The sequence below is a fragment of the Stegostoma tigrinum genome, chromosome 34 (genome assembly GCF_030684315.1).
Source record: "Stegostoma tigrinum isolate sSteTig4 chromosome 34, sSteTig4.hap1, whole genome shotgun sequence".
Taxonomy (NCBI): domain Eukaryota; kingdom Metazoa; phylum Chordata; class Chondrichthyes; order Orectolobiformes; family Stegostomatidae; genus Stegostoma; species Stegostoma tigrinum.
The window spans coordinates 9,134,822-9,153,786 of NC_081387.1; the positions used below are offsets into that span (position 1 = coordinate 9,134,822).

Sequence of the window (18,965 nt, forward strand, 5' to 3'; positions counted from 1 at the left end):
TCTTCACAGGAAACGTTAAGTTGAGCTTGGCAGAAAAACGAGAAGCAACCTTACTGAAATGTATAAATAAGATTCTTGACCAGGTAAATGCAGAGAGGATTTTATCCCCTTATGTGAGAGTTTGACGTGAGATGGTGTCACTTCAGAATAAGGGAACACCCAGCCAGGATAGAGATGAGGAGGAATTTCTTCTGAGGGTAGTGAATCTGTGTAATTTTTATTTAATTGCTGAAGCCTGTCAAGGCCAGGGCGTTAGATGTACCAAAAACTGAGAGATTTTATTTTAATCAGAACGCGATTTGAGCTCTGTAGGGGAAAGGTAGAAAAGAGGAGTTGAGGATTGTCAGATCAGCTATGATCTCACAGAAGGGCACTGACTGAGATTGCGGCACTGAGGGCTGTCATGTTGGCTTGACAGATTGAATGGTGTCCCTCTGTTACCCTCGTGTCTGAATGGTTTTTAGTGGCGTTTCTACAGAGGGCATTGAATGGTAGTAGTAGCGAGGCCCCACCATTCTCAATGGGCACCTTGACTTTTGGATTCTGAGTCGTGCGTTCGACAAACGTTCCTATAGCAACGGAACACTTTAATGTTGCACCGGGATTGGAGGGGGTTGTGTGGTCAGTGGGGCGGTGCAGGGGTATCCATTGCGCCTTTGCCCTCAGAAAAGCCCATTGCGGTTGTGGCCGGACTCCTCTCCAGACCTGACAGGTTTGCTGGCAATTACACAGCTTAGCCAGGTTGGGGAGGGGGGGGAGCAGGGAAGGCGGGGAAATAAGTGGCAAGGAGGATGTAGAGGCTATGGAGGGAGTGTGTGAACGAGGCGGGAGGGGATGGATGGAGGCGTGGGCAGCGCGGCTAAAATGCGGTGAAACTCTGAAGCCATTCGCTTCCGCTGGGAAAGAATTTGGGGAAACCACAACAGTGACGGTTTGAGAAACGTTGGGATTCAAGCAGCGTGTGTGTTTTTTTTGCGGGAGCTGCAGGTGCAGAGAGCAACTGGGAGGGTGAAGCTTCAAGTCAGCTTTGTTTGCAAAAGGATTGAGAGCATAAGGCTACAGATGTCTTCCTTTGACAATCGTGGGGGGGTGTGGGCCAGGGGGAGGCGTTAGCAACCTACAGCCAGATATTGGGTGCACTTTAGCCTCCTTCATCGAGGGAAGGACATGCCTGCCTGACTATACTGGCTTCAGGGGTGAGGGGAATTTCTCTCCCCCCCACCCCCCCCAACAGAGTGATTGAAGGGGATGGAGGTCTAATTCATTGGTTGAGGATTGTGAGGTGGGCAGCAATGAAATGTACAGGAATCCGAAAGGGCTCGGGCAGAGTGGATATTGAGATTGTGTCTACCCCTCCCCCTCTGCCCAGGCTGGAGGGGATTCATGCTATCAAGATCATTACAACTGTTGAGTCATTTCTCACCGTGAGAAGGCAACAGGATATCCAGGTGATAATGGGAACTGCAGATGCTGGAGAATCCAAGATAGTAAAATGTGAGGCTGGATGAACACAGCAGGCCCAGCAGCATCTCAGGAGCACAAAAGCTGACGTTTCGGGCCCACACCCTTCTTCAGAGAGGGGTATGGGGTGAGGGTTCTGGAATAAATAGGGAGAGAGGGGGAGGCGGACTGAAGATGGAGAGAAAAGAAGATAGGTGGAGACAGAGTATAGGTGGGGAGGTGGGGAGGGGATAGGTCAGTCCGGGGAAGACGGACAGGTCAAGGAGGTGGGATGAGGTTAGTAGATAGGAGATGGAGGTGCGGCTTGGGGTGGGAGGAAGGGATGGGTGAGAGGAAGAACACGTTAGGGAGGCAGAGACAGGCTGGGCTGGTTTTGGGATGCATTGGGTGGAGGGGAAGAGCTGGGCTGGTTGTGTGGTGCAGTGGGGGGAGGGGACGAACTGGGCTGGTTTTGTGATGCGGTGGGGGAAGGGGAGATTTTGAAGCTGGTGAAGTCCACATTGATACCGTTTGGCTGCAGGGTTCCCAAGTGGAATATGAGTTGCTGTTCCTGCAACTTTCAGGTGGCATCATTGTGGCACTGCAGGAGGCCCATGATGGACATGTCATCTAAAGAATGGGAGGGGGAGTGGAAATGGTTCGTGACTGGGAGGTGCAGTTGCTTATTGCGAACCGAGCGGAGGTGTTCTGCAAAGCGGTCCCCAAGCCTCCGCTTGGTTTCCCCAATGTAGAGGAAGCCACACCAGGTACAATGGATACAGTATACCACATTGGCAGATGTGCAGGTGAACCTCTGCTTAATATGGAAAGTCTCTTGGGTCCTGGGATGGGGGTGAGGGGGGAGGTGTGGGGGCAAGAGTAGCATTTCCTGTGGTTGCAGCGGAAGGTGCCAGAAGATATCCAGGTACTGAGGAATGTTTGGGTCTTGAAGGGGCTGATAAATTGGAGGAACCTTGCGGGAAGATTGGGTTGAAGCAGAAGATAGTCATGTTGGGTAGTGGGCTGAATGGCCTCCTCCAGCTCCTGTACCTAATGCCTGTGGGTGAGATCTTCTTCCTGGCCTTCATGTTGATGGGATGCGGAACCTGCCCTGCCCGAACGAGGCTGCACCAGTCAGTTTTTGTAATGTGCACTGACATCCATGGCTGACTGTCGTCTCTCTCTCTCTCTCTCTCCCTCTCTCTTTCTGTTTATCTATTTTACTGTGCATTGTCCAAGCCTTTGCATAGGGAGGACGGAAAAAATAACTGAGAAGATGGCTGCCTCGCGGGATCTGCTGCGACCTAGGGGCCTTCCTTTCCTGCTCGCTCACCTCTTCTGCTGTGGACTGGTCCTTCAGGAGGTGGCGAGCAATGGAGCTTCCCAGAGTGATATGTACGATGGGCACTCGCACGACCGTCACGGGCACTCGCACGACCGTCACGGGCACTCGCACGACCGTCACGGGCACTCGCACGACCGCCACCACCATCACGGGCACTCGCACGACCACGTGGATGACCTCACTGGCTACTCCTATCCACGTGATCATCCCGTACACTCCCAACAGCAGGAGCACGACGGGCGGAGTCGCTGGACGCGTGCTGCCACGGCAAAGGTGTCAGAACAGAGGGCGGAGGTGTCTAACCCGTTTCAGCTGTGGTCGCAGGTTGGTGCCTTTCTCCAGTCCAGTCCTGCCTGTCCAACTCCCTTTTGCCTGACTCAGTTCCGTTGCAGCCTGGTGTTGCCTTCGAGGTCAATCCGTCAGCTTAATTCATTGGCACAGGAGTCCCACAATCCTGTTCTGACGTGTGAAGGGTTCGCCGCTGTCCTCTGACCCAAACTTGTAACTGGTAATATCCTTGGACGGGAAAATGCAACAGTCCCAGATTTAAAAGTGACCCAGAAACGGCTGCCATTTGCAAAAGGGAGGGAGTTCAGAAATTCTGGCTTGTTTTGTTCACACAAGTTTTGTCTAATCTCTTGCTGGAAACTCTAGCTTGAGTTGGACTGTGCCACCCTGTCTTAGGCTTGTCAGCCATCAGTTTTATTTTCTGTCCATCCGCTTCCACCGCATCAGTTTTAGAGTTTTAACAACATGGAAAGAGGCCATTCGAGTCCATGTTCATCGGTAAATGTCCATCTAATCTAATCCCATCTAGTCTAATTCCATCTATTCTAATCGCAGTCCTCTTCGTGTCATGAAACCTTCGCTCAAGTCACTGCCTGTAATCTTCTGAATTCCTGGCATGCAGCCCTACTTTGTGTAATCTCTGATCATCCACAGGAGCCCAAGTATCAATGCTGGTCTCATTCCAACACCAGTCTATTTTCTCTGAAGGTGTGCCCAGATCTGTCCCTGTATTCCAAGTGTGGTGTTGCTCCTGCTCAGTGCAGCTGTGTGGTGACCTTAAACCAAACCTTCCAAGAGTTTGTCATTTGCACAGACTACATTACTCCCACACCAATGTTTCAGCCCTAGGCCTGCTGCAGTGAAGTCCTTTACAAGCTGAAGGAACACCACCTCATTTTCCATTTAGGCACTTTACAGCCTTTGGGACTCGACACTGATTTCATCAATTTCTGAGCGTGATCCACGACCTTCATTCTGATTCTCCTGTACCACCTCCCTGACAGTATTGCATCAGTCTATCATCTCATTTCTGTATCTATTCTTAACATTTTTAATGATCTGTACACCAGATTCCTTAAGTCTCTTTCATTCTATACGATGTTCTACCTTTTTCAACATTTGCCAAGTTCAGTTCTGTTGCATTTAACTCCAGTGAAAGTAAGTGATTTATTTGGCTTTTGTACATGGCTCCTGAGTTTGGTGAGCTCCAGTGCAAAATATTATGTAGGTGTTGAACACAAGAGAGCAATTGATGTATATGAAGGCAATGGGACAACAGTCAGGAATCGAGATCAGGAGCAAAAAACAGAAGTTGCTGGAAAAGCTCAACATAATCTGGCAGCATCAATAGAGGAAAAAAAATCGGAGTTAACGTTTCTGATCCAGTAACCCGAAACGTTAACTCTGTATGTTTTTCTCCATGGATGCTGCCAGATCTGCTCAGCTTTTCCAGCAACTTCTGTTTTTGTTCCTGATCTACAGCATCTGCAGTTTTTTTTTGTTTGTTTCTTTTTCATCAAGATCAGGTCAGCCTTGGAATCATCACAGAATCCCTATAATGTGGAAACAGGCCATTTGGCCCAACAAGTCCACAATGCCTCTCCAAAGAGCATCCCACCTAGGCCCATTTCACTACCCCTACATTTCCCACGTTGGACTCACCTAACCTAAACAGCCCCGGGCACTGGGCAATTTTAGCATAGCCAATCCACCTTCCCTGCACATATTTGGACTTTGGGAGGAAACCCACGTGGGCATGGAGAAAATGGGCAAACTCCACACAGATGGTCACCTGAGGCTGGAATCAAACCCGTGTCCCTGGCGCTGTGAGGTAACAGTGCTAACCACCGAGCCACCGTGGAATGTGTCAATCATTGCTGGCCCTGGTCACGTGTTGCCCACTGGAGCCATCAGGGCAGATGTTCTGAACAGAATTATCCTTTGCAGTTATATCATCAAGATTGCATGGGTGGAAGTCAGCATTGAGTCAGGTTATGAACATTTATTGGTGAGAGAGGGAAGTTAAGGATTTTTCAAAGTGGGGGAATATTTTCTTCTTAGTCTCATTCCCTTGTTGAAAACAGCAGACCTCAGCAGGTGGTCTGTGACCCTACAAAGCCCCAGACCTCTCAGAAGACACCCTGTGACCCTACAAAGCCCCAGACCTCTCAGAAGACACCCTGTGACCCTACAAAGCCCCAGACCTCTCAGAAGACACCCTGTGACCCTACAAAGCCCCAGACCTCTCAGAAGACACCCTGTGACCCTACAAAGTCCCAGACCTCTCAGAAGACACCCTGTGACCCTACAAAGTCCCAGACCTCTCAGAAGACACCCTGTGACCCTACAAAGCCTCGTGACCTCGCAGCAGACACCCTGTGACCGCAAAGCCTCGTGACCTCACAGCAGGTCATCTATGATCTCACAAAGGCTTGTGACCTCATAGCAGATGGCCTGTGCCCTCCCAGCCATGTGACCTCACAAAGCCCCATGACCGCATAGTAAACAGCCTGTGACCTCATAGTGCCCTATGACCGCAGGGTCTGTGCCCACCCCCCCACAAAGCCCTGTGACCTCACAGCAGGCGCCTTGTGACCTCATAAAGCTGGGATACTGGTCAATCAAAGTATGAGTTTGTGTTCCCAGCTCCGGACGGGATCTCCCAAACCTGGTCATACAGCACAATGTTTGAGACCAATCCAAAATGCTTGGTGAGGATATTCTGTTCTCCTTGTCGGAAAACGGTACTTCAAATTAAAGTCTCTTGAAAGAGATGGTGCTTTGACAAAACGATCCCTCCGACAGCGCGTGCGCTCCCATGAGACCATCCCTCTGACAGCGCCATTCTGCCTTGGTACTGCCCTGAAGTGATAACTTTGATGTTTGAGTGTTTGGAGTAAGATTTGAAATCCATGAGTTTGAGTGCTGTAACTGGATTGGTGGCTGCTGAGGCGTCAGTATGGGACTTCTGCCAAAACAGAGGGGGAGCCGTGGGGTGGGAAGATAATGACCTTTTCATTCTAATCAAATCTGTCTGTGTCTGGCAGGCTGTTGGAGCGACAGTGTTGATCAGCGCTGCTCCTTTCTTCATCCTGTTTTTCATCCCCGTCGAATCGAACACCTCCAAACACAAGTGCCTTCTCAAGGTGCTGCTGAGCTTCGCTTCAGGAGGGCTTCTTGGAGATGCCTTTCTCCATCTCATTCCACACGCACTTGGTGAGTTGGCATGTCCGGAGAACGGGCTGGGAGCACTGGGTGTTAGGAGACTGGGAAGAGAGGGTTGGGATGGAGTGATGGCCAGAGAACAGGACATGAGGAAAGGCCATTGTGGGAGTAGGAGAAGTGGAATGGGAGGGAAGGGAGTGTGGGGAGTGCGTGAGGTGGTGGTGAAATGGAAGGGGCAGGAGCAACAGAGATATAGTGGTTTTCATAGAATCCTTACAGTGTGGAAACAGGCCATTGAACCAACGGCTCCACCCTCATTCTTGGAAGCGCATCCCACCCAGAATCTCCCCTATGATAGGGATAGGGTTAGGATCAGGGTATCCCCATAACTCTGCATTTTCCATGGCCAATTCACCTAACCTGCACACCTTTGGACTGTGGGAGGAAACTGGAGCACCCCGAAGAAACCCAAGCAGATGCAGGGAGAATGCACAAACTCCACACAGTCGCCTGAATTGAAATTGGAATTGAATCTCGGTCCCTAGCGCTATGAGGCAGCAGTACTAACCACTGAGCCACTGTGCTACCCCATGCTGTAGGCAGCACGGGGCACTGTGACACATGGGGACTGTGTGTCGGGGGCAAGGGGACCAGAATAGGATGTGGGGTGGGACTAGAGTAGAGAATTGATGGGCAGGTGGGGAGATGAGATGAGAGGAGAGGAGTCACGGCAAGACGAAAGGGCTGTTTGTGGTCTGAATGAGCAGGCCGTTTTTGGGGAGAAGGAAGGTTAGAAATAGGGTAAACACCCTATTTCAGACACAGTTGAGAACCAAGTGCCGTTTCGGGGATTTGTGCGAGGTGTTTCTGAACTGTCAGCTCTGGGAAGCCAAAAGGTGACATGACGTGCTGTTGGGAGGAGACAGTCATCAGACCTGGAGTCTGTCTGAACTGGGAGTGCTGTCTTTGAGGCTGGGGGTTGTGTGGGTGAAGCAGGGCGGATTCTGATGGAGCATTCCTGTGCAGAATCTCTCACGTCCGTCAGCAGTTGCTGGATCCTGACATAGCTGGCCTGCTCTATCAGCACGCTTCCCCTCATGGCAGTACTACTGGATGTAAGTTCAAGGCTGAGTGTTTGTTTCTTAAAATAAAGTGTGTTGTTGCGTCACTAACATCTCCACAGCTGGATTGAGTTTATATCTGTACATTGAGCAGAAATCTGGAATTGATCACTCGTCTTGAATGTAGAGAGATCACTGACCATTCATGGAATCCCTGCAATTTTGGAGCAGGCCATACAGTCGATCGAGTCCACAGTCTGAAGAGCCGTCCCACCCCATCTTTGTGATGCTGCATTTCCCACAGTGATCCCACCTAGCCTGCACATCTCTGAACACTGTGGGCAATTGAGAACGATGCATCCACGCAATGTGTATATCTTTGGGCTGTGGAAGGAAACCCGTGCAGACTCTACACAGACAGTCACCCCAGGGTGGAATGGAACCCCAATCCCTGGCACCGGGCTAACCACTGAGCCGCCGTGCCACCCCGTTTTCTTTTTTTTTAAAATGTCTCAAATAAAATGAGTCTGACCAATTGCAAAAACAATTAGAAACATGCTGACATTGCTGGAAGGGATATTGGGATTGGGGAGGGTGCAGTGAAATGTGGTGAAGGGGATATTGCTGAGAGAGGAAGTGAAATGGGGTCTCACGGGAAAATGAAGGGGACATCGGGAAGGCAGGCAGAAGTCAGGCTGCGTTATAAGTGGAGGGCAAGCAGAGTGGATCTGGAGTCGTGGCTGCAGCACTGTGCACTGACGAGCAGCACCCCACGGCGCTGCAAGCTGAGGGGCAGACGTTTGAAAAGTAAACGCTTCTTTTTTTTTTATTCCTCCATCTAGATCCACATTCTCACAATGAGGCTCCTGAGCGCCGCCTCAAACCTTTGGAGAATATCGACCACGGGCACTCACATCGAGGTAAGAGAGCAACAGCGTGGATCCCGTTGCGGTGTGGTGCAGTGCGGCACCCCCTCCAGACTGACATGGAGAAATGTAGAAACCTGGGAGGAGACATTGGTGCTTTGATCCTTCTGTCTGCTTTGCCATTCAGTACGATAATGACTGATCGTTGGCTCGATGTTCCATTCCTGCACTCTCCCTCTGCTCCTTGATGCCTTTAATATCCCAAAACCTAGTGAATTCCGCATCTGTGATAAAGAAATGTTTTATCTTTTCATTCCTAAATGGCCTACTCACATCTCCTGAGACTGTGACCTGTGGTTGCAGAGACCTCAACTGTGGCAAAGTATCTCCCCCCCCACCCAACCCCACAACCGCTGCGTCTACTCTATCTAGACCTGTTAGTGTTTCTTAACATTTCAGTCTGATCCACTCTCGTTTTTGTAAACTCATGTGACTACAGGCACAATCTCTCCTCAGACGACAGTCCTGTCATTCCTGTTAGCCTTGTCTTAGCTTGAGTTAGAAGTTTGTTTTGTTTTAATTACAAAGTCTTTATTATTTCTTTGACTTTAGAAAAGAGAGGTTAGGATCTGGTTTTTGGGACGTCCGCCTCCCCGCTGCTTTCTTGCCCCTTGGCTCAGTGCCTTTCTGCTACTTGAAGCCAGTCCAAAATCTGTTGCCAGGCAGTTAGTTTTTCTTTTTAAAAGGCACCTGATACCAGAGGACAAGTATCTGAACCCAGCCTCCAGCAATGTTACATGCCCTGTGTGACCGATAAATGACTACATTTTCTTTTAACCATCGAAAAGCAACAAATAGTCCAATTTTACAATTTCTGGTTTCTAGTTCCATGTGAAATAAGAGTAATCCTTCCAACAGATCCAGATCCATATGCGGTCAGTTAGTGAGGAGAGGAATGATGATTTTTCTCCTCTTGCTGGTTCCTTCCTCATCTGCCACGGACCCAGCCTGGCAGCTTTGACCTTTAGGAGTTGGCCCGTCAGTGGTAACTGGTGAGCCCCTCCTGGTGAAGGTCACTGAGGATCCCCCAGTGAGACTGCATCCTGATGCTCGCCGTCTTCAGAGTTTGTTTGAACGTGAGGGTGTGGCGTGGCAATCTGCAGGAGGTTTCCTTTCATGGAATCCCTACAGCGAGGAAGTAGGGCGTTGGGCCCATCGAGTCCATGCCGATTCCCCCAACAGCATCCCACTTTTGCCAGAGAACTCTGCCCCCCCCCCACCACCACCACCACCTGGTGATACTAAGGGGGACTTTGCAAAGTTGACTGGGCTGAGTTTGGCACTTTCAGTGCCGAGGCTTTTCTTTTTGCCAGGCAGTCTGTCTGGTTCCATTCTGGCTTTGAGATTTACTTCCCTTTATTAGGGCATTAGGGAACAACTGACTCCCTCACTTAGCGATGTACCGTGTACCGTCCACGAGGTGCCCTGCGCTTAACGACGACTGATAATGATTTTGAGGTCATTGTTGGTCTTTTAGTTCCAGGGGGTTTACTATTGAGCTGAAATTCCGTCTGCCCCGGTGAGATCCGAGCTCGGATCGCCCGAACGTGATGTGGTTCTCCGGTTTATTAGCCTGGTGTCGTATCCGGGAGGCCCGTGATGTCCCTGCATGGTGCAGTTCTCGCTCTGCTCTGACCTGCTGGTAATTGTTACCTTTGCCCCCCTCGGGCTGCAGGCTGCGCAGGGGCCACGGCCTGACTGCTCGATGTTTCACGAGTGAAGTTGCTCACTGTCGCCTCTCTGTGCCCCCCCCACACCCCCCCCCCCCCCCAAAACCACTGCAGGTGACGACCACGACCACTCCCACGTGATGTCTGTCGGCTTGTGGGTCCTCGGTGGAATCATTGCCTTCCTGGTGGTGGAGAAGTTTGTGCGACACGTGAAAGGGGGTCACGGTCACAGTCATTCCCGTGGTGTGTGGTCGGGGTGTGGTGGGGGGTGGGGGGGGGGGGGGTGGTGTGGTGGGGGGGCGGTGGGGGCGGGTGTGTGTGGGGGCAGTGGTGGGGAGGTGGTGGGGTTGGGTGGTTGTGGGCCCAGTTGGGGGGGGTGGTCGGGTCGGGCGGATGTGGTGGGCGGGTAGTGGGGTCGGGCGGATGTGGTGGGCGGGTAGTGGGGGCGGATGTGGTGGGGGCAGTAGAGGGGGCGGATGTGGTGGGGGTGGGTGGTGGGGTTGGGTGGTTGTGGGAGCAGTAGAGGGGGTGGTGGTGGGGGTGGGTGGTTGAGGGGGCGGATGTGGTCGGTGGTGTGGGGTCAGTAGAGGGGGCGGATGTGGTGGGGGTGGGTGGTGGGGTTGGGTGGTTGTGGGAGCAGTAGAGGGGGTGGTGGTGGGGGTGGGTGGTTGAGGGGGCGGATGTGGTCGGTGGTGTGGGGTCAGTGGTGGGGGCAGATGGTTGCTGGGTACCTTTGTTTCTCATCAAGGGCCGGACAGCTGGGAGGAGGGGTATTGATATCGTCCATTGGTTCTGAGTCGTCTGCGGGTTGTCGGTGCCACCATCGAAGGCCCCATCTCTAATGACCCTCAACTTGAGTGGCCAGCTGAACCGTTTGAGGTCAGTCACGTTGCTGTGGGCCTGGAGTTGCATAGACCATGGGCTTCACAGATCGCCAGTGCTGTCGCTGGCTTCCAAGACCAGCTTTATCGATCGAATTTAAATTACCTCGGTCACCATGGCAAGACTTGAATCTGTGTCCCCAGGGCATTAGCCTGACCCTCTGGTTTACTTATCCAATGGTGCCTGTGCTAAATGGTCAATTGCTCGGCTCCTCATCTGTGTTTCTGCCTCAGAGGGGGACTGTTTAGGCTGTGAACTGGCTGGGCGGGACTGCAACATCCCTTCGTGATTGAAAATTCCCCGGATTACCAGGAAACAGGGATACACAGGTGGCCACTGGACACGGAGGGGTAAGGAAGCGGGATGCAGCTGAGGTGTCTGTGCCAACGTTACCCCAGCGGTGTTTGATCGGACACTTGTAGAAGGAGCTTTACTCTGTGTCTGACCCTGTGCTGTCCCTGTCCTGTGATGTGTGAGACACTAGCACTGATGACGAAACGTGTGCTCACACGCGCCCATTGCAGTGTCTTCCTTTTCCCGATTTAGGGCGAGGGAGAGTTTTCCAGATCTGTCCCCGATCTGTTAGTGACCGTGTAGAAGCCTGCAGTCAGCCTCGCTGTCTGATTCTCACTGTCTCTTCCTCCAGCTGCTGCTCCAAAGGCCAAAGAGAGCTCGGAGGAGGAGGGGGAGGAGAAGGACCAGAACAAACATGGTGAACAGAGGGCTGGCAGCAGGCGCCGGAAGCCCGAAAGCCCCCGTATCAAGACCGAAGCTGCCAATGCGCCAGGACAGGGTGAGTGCAGAGAACCCCGGTCGTCCCAGTCTCCAGGGCAGGGCCGGGAGCCCTCTCCCATGGGGTTAGGCTTTGTGCCGTAGTCTCGGCCCCGTTTTGGGGGCACCCCAAGGAGCAACTCTATCCGGCCACTTCACCCAGATCTGCTGAGGGTCACGCCACGCGGTCGATCCCGGAGATGGGGGAGCGTTACGGTTTGTTGGAGGAACACATCATGTCTAGGGATACCACGCTGGTGCTGTACTCTGACTGAGACCTGACAGAGCACTGTCTCACAGGGCTTCTCGCTCTCTCTCTCTCTCTCTCTCTCCAGTCTCGGATATCAAAGTGTCGGGATATCTGAACCTGGCGGCTGACTTCACCCATAACTTCACCGACGGCCTGGCGATTGGCGCCTCCTTCCTAGTCAGCACCAATGTGGGCATCATCACCACAGTCACCATCCTACTCCACGAGATACCGCACGAGATCGGAGACTTTGCCATCCTGGTGCAGTCTGGCTGCAGCAAGCATAAAGTGAGTGTCCCTGAGGACCCCTTGCCCCTGTTGGTCTCGGGCTGAGAACTCTGCCTTCTGCGACACGCACCAACACTGGTTCTGCGCAACAGTCTCGCACCTCCATCCCTACGACCAACGCAGTCTCTGCGCTCCTCAAATTCCAGCCACCTTAGCCTGCCTCCACCCCCCCCCCACCCACCCCCCACCCCCCACAACAGTTATAATCGCTGTGCCTTCAGCTGCAGAGTGCCCCAGTTCATTCCCTAACCCCTCCATGCCCTGGCTCCTTTTCTAAAAGATGCCCCTTGCTCCTGGGCCTGGGCAGGCTGGTCTTAATCAGGTGCAGGCTGTGGAGGGGATTATGTCTGCTGCCTGCCCCTCTTCTGAGGTTATGCCTGTGCCTTGGAGAGAGGGAGCATGCATTGTCCTGTTGCTGACTTTAGAGAGAGGGAGAGGTGGGGGAATGGTGTGTATTTCCTCCTCCAACTCTCTCTTGATTCAGCCCCTTCCCAAACTCCCTCAACCCACCTCACTTTGGATGGGTTTTTAATTGCCTTTAAGGGGCTTTGCTCGTTGCCATTTAAATGGTGTTTTACCAGTGGTTGTCAGCAGTTAAATGGAAAAAGGAAACAATTTATGGCGATTTGGTGGAGGGAGGGTCCCATGTGATGGCATTGCTGGGTCTGAGAAAATGAGACACTCTGCAACACTTTTTTCCTCCTCATTCTGCACTTCACTTTGACTGAAGTGTTGAACAATGCAGCACATGAAGAAATACTTTGGCACTACTCGTCAGTCCCGTTTCCTTGCTTTATCCCAATTTTCATTTCACTCCTTCCAGTACTTCAGATTAGATTCATACAGCATGGAAACAAACCCTTCGGTTCAACTCATTGATGTTGACCAGTTTTCTCAAATTAAAATAGTTGTGCTTGTCTGTGTCTGTCCCATGTCCCTCCGAACCTTACCTATTCATGTTCCTGACCCAATGACTTTTAAATGTTGTAACTGTACCTGCATCTACCTCTTCCTCTAGCAGTTCACTTCCACTTATGAAACATCTTCTGTATGAAAAGATTCCCCCTCACGTCCCTTTCAAGTCGTTCCCTTTTCAGCTTAAAACACGCCCCCTTGTTTTGAATTCCTCTAACCTGGAGCAAAGACCTTGGCTATTCACTTTATCTACGCCTCTAATGATTTTATAAATCTCTTCCTCCTGCAGGAAGAGGGGGAGTGCCTAGGGAGTGAAACTGAGAGACAGAGGGGTAGGGGGTGGGAGAGTGCTCAGGGAGAAAGAAATGCATGCAGAAAGAGCGAGAGAAACCCAGGGGAGGGACAGAGGAAAATCCCGGGCAGAGAAAGAGAAACATACCCAGCGAGACAAAGAACAGACAGAGTGAAACCAGAGCGAAATAGGAGAGACAGAGAAGACAGTGTAAAGCCCAGGGAACGAAGGAGAAAAGGACCGAGGCAGAGAGAACCCAGAGGGAGGAACCAAGAACAAATAAGGATAGAGCAAAACCCCAAGGAGAGAGGGATGAGGGGCAAAATAAATTTTAAAAAAACACAAGCACAGACACAGAGGGAGAGAGACAGAGATTAACAAACATGAAGGAAATCTAGGAAGAGAGTGAGAATGATCCACAGCTGGGAATGGTTGTTGGAAAGAAAGCATGCCTGTGAGGCTGCCCCCTTTTCTTGTGTGGTATAAATTGTTGTTCCCTTTGAAATCTGGCATTTTTGCATCTGTCTGGGTGATATAGATCTTGTCTGCACTGTCTCCAAGGTGCTGCCAGCCTTCTAAACGTGTGGTGCACAGCGGGGATGCAGTATCCCAGTCAGAATTGCATTCGGTGTGGAAAGAGGCTGTTCAGTCTATCAAGTTTGTACCAACCCTCCGAAGAGCATCCCACCTAGACCCACTCCCCCCATCCTATCCCTGTAACACTATTTCTCCATGCAAACCCACCCAGTCTGCACATAGGGCAGCACGGTGGCTCAGTGATTAGCATTGCAGCCTCACAGCGCCAGGGACCCGGGATCGATTCCAGCCTCGGGCAACCGTCTGTGCGGAGTTTGCACATTCTTCCCGTGCCTGCGTTCTCCGGTTTCCTCCCACAGTCCAAAGATGCGCAAGCTAGGTGGATCGGCCATGCTAAATTGCCTGTAGTGTTCAGGGGTGTATGGGTTATAGGGGGATGGGTCTGGGTGGGATTCTCCAAGGGGCAGTGTGGATTTGTTGCGCCAAAGGGCCGGTTTCCACACTGTAGGGAATCTAATCCTTGGACTCTGTGGGGCAATTTAACCCATCCAGTCCACCCTAACTTACACACCTTTGGACTGGTGGGAGAAAACTGGAAGAAGCCCATGCAGACACTGGGAGAATGTGCAAACTCCACACAAACAGTTGCCAGTGCTAACCCCTGAGCCACCCAATTGAGGTCAGACTAGCAGGTGATAAGGTTTGAGTGACAACTGGTTCACTCATCATCTTGTTGCTTTGTTGCTCCTCGCAGGCCATGATGCTGCAGCTGATTACTGCCGTCGGGGCACTGGCTGGCACAGCCTGCTCTCTGATGGCCGAGGGGATCGGGGAGGCTGCCACCGCCTGGATCCTGCCGTTCACCGCCGGCGGCTTCATCTACATTGCCACTGTCTCGGTCATTCCGGAGCTGCTGGACGACTCAAAACCCCTGCAGTCGCTGCTGGAGATCGCCGCTCTGCTGGTCGGGGTCCTCATGATGGTCCTGATCGCTGAGTATGAGTAGGACGTGGCAGGGCTGGGTCGGGGGTATTGGGGTGGGCTGGGTACACAGACAGAGAAAGGAAGTTTGTGAGAGGCACCGACACTGGGCAAGAGTTGCCCTGGCACGGGCAGATGAGAGGGCACAAGGAGATACATAACCAATAGGAACCACTAGGACTGAGGTCTGCAGTAAGTCAGGCAGCCCTCAACTTCCTGCAACTGGGACTGCTCTGGTGGAGTTAACACTCAGGAGTGGCATGTTTATTGGCTGATAATCAGTTTTATATATAAATATATATATATTTTTTAAGAAAATGTCATTGTCCTGGTCTGGCTGTGTCCAGACCCTTCCAAACCTGTATTGCTCTTTCTGTCAGTGCATTAACTTGAGCAACAAGGGGGCCTGGATAGTGACAACCGACCCACGCTGGCCATTCCTCCTCATTTTCGTTTTTAAAGCATTTCCGACATCACTTATACCCTCCCCCAACTTGCTATCTGTCGTGTCAGGAATCAAAAACTGCTCTTTCAACACCTGAGTGGTGGAAGCGGACTGGCTATGGGGGCGGGGCGGGGGGAGAGAGAAAGTGATAAGACTGTCTGTATTTGCCTGTTGCTGTTAGAAAGCGGCACCAGGCTCCCAGACCAGCTCCAGGAAACAGAAACCCTGTTCTGCACCCCTCTCTCAATCTTACTGGCAATTGCAGGTTCCAGACTTCACGTTGTCTTGTTTCTTGTGAATGTGAGGTGGCGGAGGAAAACTGACAAACCGGTGGAAATTTAACCCAGCTGACCAGAGCACCACAAGCAGGTGAGCCGAGAGCTGGGTTAAAATTGCTCCGTGTGTGTGTGTGTTTATATATACGTGTAATTTTTAGAAGTGTAATCTGACATGTATGGGTAGTTTTTCATTTTGGTTTTAAGTACTGTAATCTGACTCCATGTAGGAGCTGTATTGGAAGAGAATCATGGCTACAATTAGTTGGGTTTACTTGTCATTTCCTTTTGCTGCATAAGTCCTGTATCAATGGTTCTAAAATGATTTAAAATAAAACTCAATCCTTTGCATTCAAGAAATTTGTGTAAAATAAAACCCACATATACTCTGTTGAAAGTTCAAGTATCCTATGTTTTTCCCTGGCCTTGGACTTGTATCTCTCCTCTCTTCCACTCTATAATCCTGGGATTCTGCTGTTCAAGCCAGGGCCTTGGAAATGCTGGGTGGATGCAGTGGTAGTTGGAGTAGCACTAGGTGGCAGGACTGACAGCAAACCAGCAAAGGGAAGAGAAGGAACTCCACTGGAGCTAGGAGGAATGGGGGAACTCATTTCTCAAAAGGGAAGAAAAAAAAGGCTGCTCACATTCATCTCTGGCTTCAGAAAACTTATGCTCTCCTGCAGTTGCAAGCCTTCATTCATTTTTAACTAAACGTTTCTTCCCACCATCCAGTTGTCAGAGTGATACAGCACAGAAACTGACCTTTCAGTCCAACTGGTCGAAGCCAAACATAATCCCAAACTAAACTACTCCCACCTGTCTGCTGCTTCTGTACTCCAAGGACTGAGCAATGAAGGTAAGTGTGCCCAATGTCTTTTTAATCATCCTATCCCAACCTGACACAAAATATTCATTTATTATTTTCTCCCATCTCCTGATCCTCAACACAAAGAGGACCTCCTTGATCTTTTAGAGGCCATACCCCCTCTCTCGCCCTAATCTCTCTGGATCTCTCATACATTAGTAATTTTGCAATTTGACTTTGCAACAAACCCTGCACTAAGCCCCAGAATCTAACCTGTGAAATTCCAGGTCATCCAGATCTCTGCTGAACATATCCTAATTCACACCCAAATCCACTTGATCTACAGAACGGTGTCTTGCTGTTAAAATTGTCCTCTGTTGTTTTCAGATCCCTCCGTGACTTCCGCCTCCTCTCTCTCTGCAATCTCACGTGTGATATCTGCAGTCCTCTTCTCAGCATCTTCACTCTTAACCCACACACCACTATCACTTGGCCATGCCTTTAAGCTCCATCATTCCCTTACTTAACCTCTCCAATGTCTTTGAGACTGTCATACAGCACAGAAGCAGACCCTTCGGTCCAACCAGTTCATGCCAATTATGTTCCCAAACTAAACTAAACTAGATCTGCCTGCACTTGGCCCATATCACTCCAAATATTTTTTATTCATGTACTTATCCAAATGTCTTTAAAACATTGTAATTGTATCCACATACATCACTTCTTCTAGAAATTCATTCCAGTGTTTAAAAAAAAATGCCCCTCATGTCTTTTTTCAAAATATTTTCTCCTCTTACCTTAAAATATATCCCCTAGTCTTAAATTTCACACCTTAGGGTAAAGGCAACCAGCTTGTAACTGATGTCCATTTCAAGCCCACTGACTCCCACAGCTACCTAGAATACACCTCCTCCCACCCACCCACCCTCCTGCAAAAATTCCATCCCCCATTTCCCAATTCCTTCGCCTCTGCCGCATCTGCTCCCACGATGAGGCATTCCACTCCCGCACATCCCAGATGTCCAAGTTCTTCAAGGACCACAACTTTCCCCCCCACAGTGGTCGAGAACGCCCTTGACCACGTCTCCTGCATTTCCCGCAACACGTCCCTCACACCCCACCCCCGCCACAACCGCCCAAAGAGGATCCCCCTCGTTCTCACACACCACCCCACCAACATCCGGATACAACGCATCATCCTCCGACACTTCCGCCATCTACAATCCGACCCCACCACCCAAGACATTTTTCCATCCCCACCCCTGTCTGCTTTCCGGAGAGACCACTCTCTCCGTGACTCCCTTGTTCACTCCACACTGCCCTCCAACACCACCACACCCGGCACCTTCCCCTGCAACCGCAGGAAATGCTACACTTGCCCCCACACCTCCTCCCTCACCCCTATCCCAGGCCCCAAGATGACTTTCCACATTAAGCAGAGGTTCACCTGCACATCTGCCAATGTGGTACACTGCATTCACTGTACCTGGTGTGGCTTCCTCTACATTGGGGAAACCAAGCAGAGGCTTGGGGACCGCTTTGCAGAACACCTCCGCTCGGTTCGCAATAAACAACTGCACCTCCCAGTCGCAAACCATTTCCACTCCCCCTCCCATTCTTTAGATGACATGTCCATCATGGGCCTCCTGCAGTGCCACAATGATGCCACCCGAAGGTTGCAGGAACAGCAACTCATATTCCGCTTGGGAACCCTGCAGCCCAATGGTGTCAATGTGAACTTCACCAGCTTCAAAATCTCTCCTTCCCCCACCGCATCCCAAAACCAGCCCAGTTCGTCCCCTCCCCCCACTGCACCACACAACCAGCCCAGCTCTTCCCCTCCATCCACTGCATCCCAAAACCAGTCCAACCTGTCTCTGCCTCCCTAACCTGTTGTTCCTCTCATCCATCCCTTCCTCCCACCCCAAGCCGCACCTCCATCTCCTACCTACTAACCTCATCCCACCTCCTTGACCTGTCCGTCTTCCCTGGACTGACCTATCCCCTCCATACCTCCCCACCTATACTCTCCTCTCCACCTATCTTCTTTTCTCTCCATCTTTGGTCCGCCTCCCCCTCTCTCCCTATTTATTCCAGAACCCTCACCCCATCCCCCTCTCTGATGAAGGGTCTAGGCCCGAAACGTCAGCTTTTGTGCTCCTGAGATGCTGCTGGGCCTGCTGTGTCATCCAGCCTCACATTTTATTATCTACCATTCACCTTATTGATGTCTCTCATGACTTTGCAAACTTCTGTTAGAGTCACTCCTCAATCTCCTATACTCCAGTGAAAATGTCCCAGCTTATCCAGCCTCTTCTAACTCAAACCTCCATTCCCAGCAACATCCTGGTAAATCTCTTCTGAACATCCTCCAGTTTAGTATCTTTCCTAGCACAGGATGACCAGAACTGAATGCAGTACTCCAGAAGAGCCTCACCAATATCCTTCACAACCTCAACGTAACGTCCTGACTCGTACATTCAAAGGTTTGAGCAATGAAAGGCATGCGTGCTAAATGCCTTCCTAACCACAGTATTTATATGTGATATAAACTTCAAAGAATTACGTATCTGAACTCCTAGATCTCTCTATTCCACAACACTACCCAGAGCCCTACTTTTAATTGTCT

The 18,965-nt window shown here is 51.0% G+C and overlaps 1 protein-coding gene across 1 annotated transcript; it reads left to right on the top strand.

Moving 5' to 3' along the window:
• Positions 1-2,677: 2,677 nt before the first annotated feature.
• On the top strand, positions 2,678-15,936 carry slc39a7 (solute carrier family 39 member 7). Its single transcript, XM_059639532.1, has 7 exons — positions 2,678-3,109; positions 6,121-6,289; positions 8,142-8,219; positions 10,010-10,138; positions 11,424-11,570; positions 11,884-12,086; positions 14,585-15,936. Exons 1-7 carry the CDS (start codon positions 2,717-2,719, stop codon positions 14,834-14,836), a joined length of 1,371 nt encoding a protein of 456 aa, XP_059495515.1. The 5' UTR covers positions 2,678-2,716; the 3' UTR covers positions 14,837-15,936.
• The last annotated feature ends 3,029 nt before the right edge of the window (positions 15,937-18,965 follow it).

Bases quoted from the DNA above. Each gene is read 5' to 3' on its own strand.
- slc39a7 (XM_059639532.1), top strand. From the start codon at position 2,717: ATGGCTGCCTCGCGGGATCTGCTGCGACCTAGGGGCCTTCCTTTCCTG. The intron at 10,139-11,423 runs GTGTGTGGTCGG...CTCTTCCTCCAG, and splicing joins CGGTCACAGTCATTCCCGTG to CTGCTGCTCCAAAGGCCAAA. The intron at 11,571-11,883 runs GTGAGTGCAGAG...CTCTCTCTCCAG, and splicing joins TGCCAATGCGCCAGGACAGG to TCTCGGATATCAAAGTGTCG.